Source organism: Orycteropus afer, unplaced genomic scaffold (assembly GCF_000298275.1).
Source record: "Orycteropus afer afer isolate SDZICR_OR568_19922 unplaced genomic scaffold, OryAfe1.0 scaffold01497, whole genome shotgun sequence".
Lineage (NCBI taxonomy): Eukaryota > Metazoa > Chordata > Mammalia > Tubulidentata > Orycteropodidae > Orycteropus > Orycteropus afer.
In genome coordinates, this window is record NW_006923084.1 from 2,484 (window position 1) to 7,492 (window position 5,009).

General features: G+C 35.5%; 1 protein-coding gene across 1 annotated transcript; it reads right to left on the reverse strand.

Annotated features, from left to right (window-relative positions):
- Positions 1 to 1,954: 1,954 nt before the first annotated feature.
- On the reverse strand, positions 1,955 to 2,896 carry LOC103213272 (olfactory receptor 6C76). The gene has a single exon (XM_007959109.1). It carries the CDS (start codon positions 2,894 to 2,896, stop codon positions 1,955 to 1,957), a length of 942 nt encoding a protein of 313 aa, XP_007957300.1.
- Between the last annotated feature and the right edge of the window lie 2,113 nt (positions 2,897 to 5,009).

Genomic DNA, 5,009 nt, shown 5'->3' on the forward strand with positions numbered 1-5,009 from the left:
GATTTGTTCTTCTGGAAGTCCATGATACAGTCAATATTCTTTGCTAACACTGTAATTCAAAGGCATCAATTCTTCTTCAGTCTTCCTTATTCAATGTCTAGCTCTCACATGTACCTGAAGCAATTGAAAATACTATGGTTTGGATCAGGTGGACCTTAGTCTTCAAAGAGGTATCTTTGATTTTGATACTTTAATGACGTCTTTTGCACCAGATTTACCCAACACAAGGCATACCTTTTGATTTCTTAAGTGTTGCTTCCGTAAGTTTTGATTGTATATCCAAGTAAATAATATCCTTGCCAATTTCAATATTTGTTCCATTTATCACATAGTCACTTATTCGTCCAATTTTGAGGATTGCTGTTTTCTTTAACTGAGTATAATCCATACAGATGGCTGTGGTCTTTGATCTTCTACTATATGGATCTTAAGTCCTCTTCATTTCAGCAAACAAGTTTGTGTCATCTGCACAAGGCAGATTGTTAATGAGTCTTTCTCTAATCCTGATGCCATATTCTTTTTCATATAGTTTAATTTCTAGGATTATTTGTTCAGCAAAGAGGTGGAATAAGTATGGTCAAGTGATACAATCTTGACACACACATTTCTGGGTTTGATTTTATCATGCAGTATCTGTTCTGGCCTCCTAGTACTACTCTGACAAGAATATACCACAAAAGAGATGATTTGAACAAAGGGGAGTTTATTCTCTTACAGTTTGGAGACTTTAAGTCTGAGTTCAAGCACCAAGCTCTATGGACTAGGTCAAAGCCCTTCAACCTTGGGCTTCAGCTCAGCCTCTTGTTCCTGGCCCACTGAAGCTGGAGGCTTTTCTTCACTCAGCTGTTGGCTGCTGAGGCTGACAAGCTCAAGGTTAACAAGAAAAAGGCACAGTGCCTATGTTACCAAACCACACAGCAGGCCATTAATTCAAGTCCATTGAAAGTCCCAAGGTTGGCAGTGCATAGCAGGCTGCTGAACAATGACACAGCTACATGCGGGTTTCAAGCATGCCATAAGCTAGAGACCATTCCCCAAGTCATCTCCTTATATACAGGAAGCAGACCACATCTCTAAGGTCTCATCATGCAGAATGCCATATCCAGCTGCCCAGCCATTCAACCAGGCCCAACCAAGTTGACACACAAACTGAACTACCACAGTATCCCCTTGTTTTCTTTCAATAACTGCCTCATGGTTGATGTACAAGTTGCACATATGTGTGATAAAGTGTGCTAGAATTTCTATTCTTGGAAATGTTTTCAATAATTTGTTATGATCCACATAGTATAATGTAAATTTTTAGTCAATGAAACACAGAAAAACTTCTTTCTGGTGTTCTCTGCTTTCAGCCAAAATTCATCTAACATCAACAATGATATTCCTCTTTCCATTCTCTCTTCTAAATTCAGTTCGAAGTTATGGGAGGTCCCTGTCAATGTATAGCTACAAATCTTTTGAATTTTCTTCAGCAAAATATATGCACATTGCTGTTGTTGTTGTTATGTGCCATCGAGTCGGACACGACTCATAGCAACCTCTCCTTGTTTCCGAGGCAGTATCACTATGGAAGTAGATTGCCCCATGCACATACAAACACAAATTTATACACACACACATAATAAGTAAAACCTCAGTGCTTTTTCCTATTCAGATAAATTGGGCAACAATTAATATTGTCATGGTGTATATTTCTTGAACCAGATACATTATTATAGAATGTGACTTTAGTCCTATCTTTGAATTGTACCATAGCAAAATGCATCAGTTCATTTCATAATGATTTTATGCTTACATTCATATCCTGAGAACTTGTAAGAACATTAAATCCAACATAGAATAACACTTGTATTTCTGGAAAAAAAGTCAGAGGACAGAAAAAAAATAAAACATTGAAATATTTATTGGTTCTCATGTTAAAATTGCTTTGTGGGTATTCAGTTATAAATTGCATTCAGATCAATGTTTTTGAGAAAAGCGTCCTTTTCATAATATTCTTAAGTGCTTGTTTCACCTGCTGGTTTCTTAGAGTGTAAATAAATGGGTTCAGCATAGGAGCTACAGAGGTATTGAGCATAGCTACCACTTTGGTTAAAGCAACTCCTTCCTTTGCTGATGTTTTCACATACATGAAGATGCAGCTTCCATAAGAGATGGAGACAACAATCATGTGAGAGGAACAGGTTGAGAAGGCTTTTTTTCTTTGTTGTGCTGAGGGGATTCTCAGAATTGTTCTAAGGATGTAAGTGTAGGAGATAATTATTAGTGTCATAGTAGACATTAGAGTAAACACAGCTAAAATAAAGCTCATGAGCTCTAGAGTACTTGTGTCTGTGCAAGAGATTTGCAGCAAAGGAGCAGAGTCACAGGTAAAGTGGTCAATGATGTTGGAGTCACAGAAATCCAGCGCAAGGCCCATGATCAATGGTGGAAAGATAACCAAGAAACCAGCTACCCATGAGCTGATGACAAGTTGGTAGCAGACCTTGCTACTCATGATGGTTGTATAATGTAGAGGTTTGCAGATAGCCACGTATCGATCATAAGACATAGAAGCTAGGAGGAAAAACTCAGTTGAACCAAGGAGGATAAAGAAGAATAACTGAATTGCACATGCATTATAGGAAATAGATTTGTCCCCAGTTATGATACTGACCAAAAATCTAGGATTACAGACAGAAGTAAATGAAATTTCTAAGAAGGAGAAATTCCTGAGGAAGAAATACATGGGAGTCTTCAAGTGGGAATCCAACAGGGTGAGAGTAATGATGGTTAGATTTCCAGTAACACTCAGTACATATGTGAGGAATAAAAAGAAGAAAATCACAACTTGTAGTTGTGGATTATCTGTCAGACCCAGGAGGATTAAATCTGTCAGTGATGTTCTATTTTTCATTTCTGATAATTTATTTTTACAGCTCTTCCTTGAAAATCCAATACACAATACAATGAATCAGTTATTCTGGTAACAAGCCTAAATACGTACACATATTTGGCCAAGTCCTGATTGTATTTCCATATGAACTACATGAGACCACATTGCTTTGGTAGTCCTTCTGTATACCAAAACCAAAAAAACAAACTCACTGCCATCCAATATATTTCAACTCATAGTGACTCTCTTTGGGTTTCCCAGGTGGTAAATCTTTATGGAAGTACATTGCCCAGTCTTCCTTCCACAAAGTGGCTGGTGCACTTGACCTGCAAAGCTTCTGGCTAGCAGTCAAATGCTTTAGGCACTGTTTTCCCCAATTGTATTATCTCTCTTAACAGTGTATCTCCTTTGTTTGAGACATCAGCCTCATTTTTCTGAATAATGTCTTCTGATTCTTTGCTACATGCTTATTCTACTTCCATTTATTAAATTCATTACTTGGGAAATGTATTCATTGAACATGAATTCTTGTGTTTCATTATTTAGCTAACCTGAGAGAACATTATAATCTTATTAAGTCATGTTAAGGCACAAAAATTGACTAATGATGGAAACCGGCGATCAACTGAAACTTATATTGTCCAGTGAAAGTTCTTAATGTTCTTTCTGGGAAGACAGACAATAGTTTTCTTATTAGTGTATTAATTGTGCAGTTTCATCTAGAAATATCAGAGGACATGTCATTCAAATATTATATTCTGGTCACTTATTTCTATTAAACAATATATATATTAAACAATATATAAATAATACCCAAATGTTTTTTCAATCATCCTTCACACTATATCTGGATATTATTGGAACATCTAAACCATAACTTCCGTTTAAAAAAAAAAAAAGTTTTCCCATGAAAGAACAAGAATATTTCATATATATAATTTATATATTGGAGGTACACAAATAATTTACATGTGGATTTTAGTCCTATCTTGCACACCCCATCACAAATATGCATCAGGTGTTTCTAAATACATAAACTCAAAAATTCACTGCCGTCAAGTTGGTTCTGACTCATAGAGACCCCTCCTTGGGTTTCTGAGGCGATATTTCTACAGAAGTAGATTGCCCAGTCTTCCTTCCAAGGAGTGACAGGTGCATTTGAACTGCCAGTCTTCTGGTTAACAGTCAAATGCCTTAGACACTATGTCACCAGAGTCAATATTCAAGAAATTAACCCTACATTATGTTTCAGGTAATTGCTGGAGATCAGCACTGTTGTCTAGTCAGTTTATTGATTTAACAATTGAAATATATATATACAAACATACATATTATACATATATATATGTATATATATATGAGAAGAGAGAAATACGTTAGAAAACATTTATCAATGCTGTAAAATGGAGGCAGAATTATAGGATGAAAATAAATTGAGTACACTTACTTATCTTCGAATTAATGATGGTTATAGTTAAATATTTAATACAAAATAATGTGCTCAAGTTTCTTATGTCAAAAGGCAAGCAGTGTGTCAATACTACATAGAGAAATGGCTTTTTTTGTACTCTTGCCAAAAGCTGTAAATTCCCTCAAAAAGACTTTGATGTTCCTTTCAAAACACCTAACAATATTTTCCTCATATTTTTCCCAACATTGCACAAATTATGAATCTTGAAATACTCTGTCATCGCAATATTAAATATTGATAACTCTGTGCAGCTATTAATGTAAAAGATATTCTAGAGTTATTTATTTGTTAGACTTTTCTGATATTTAACAGAGTGCCATTTTCCTCAGGAAAAGAGTAATACTCTTACTGTGTTTTGCTACATATAACTTACCAAATGTCCTTTGGGGACAAAAAAATGGTTAATGACTTTTGGGATAAACAGTAATAAGACAGTAATGAGTCATGCACAAGATCAGCATTGGAAAGCATATTTTAATTAGTTGATTAAGAGAACTGTATCCTGGAAAATGACAGGAAATTATCCAGGAGGATGTACCCTGGCATTTGGGACATGCGAGGCCTAGCAACAATAAACCAACATCCTTTGATATTCATTTTCATATCATCCACTTCCATTCTTAAGAATATGGGGAAAATTAATTTAAAATAAGAAAGACAAAG

Excerpts from the sequence above, each read along its gene's own strand:
- LOC103213272 (XM_007959109.1), bottom strand. The coding sequence starts at position 2,896 with ATGAAAAATAGAACATCACTGACAGATTTAATCCTCCTGGGTCTGACA.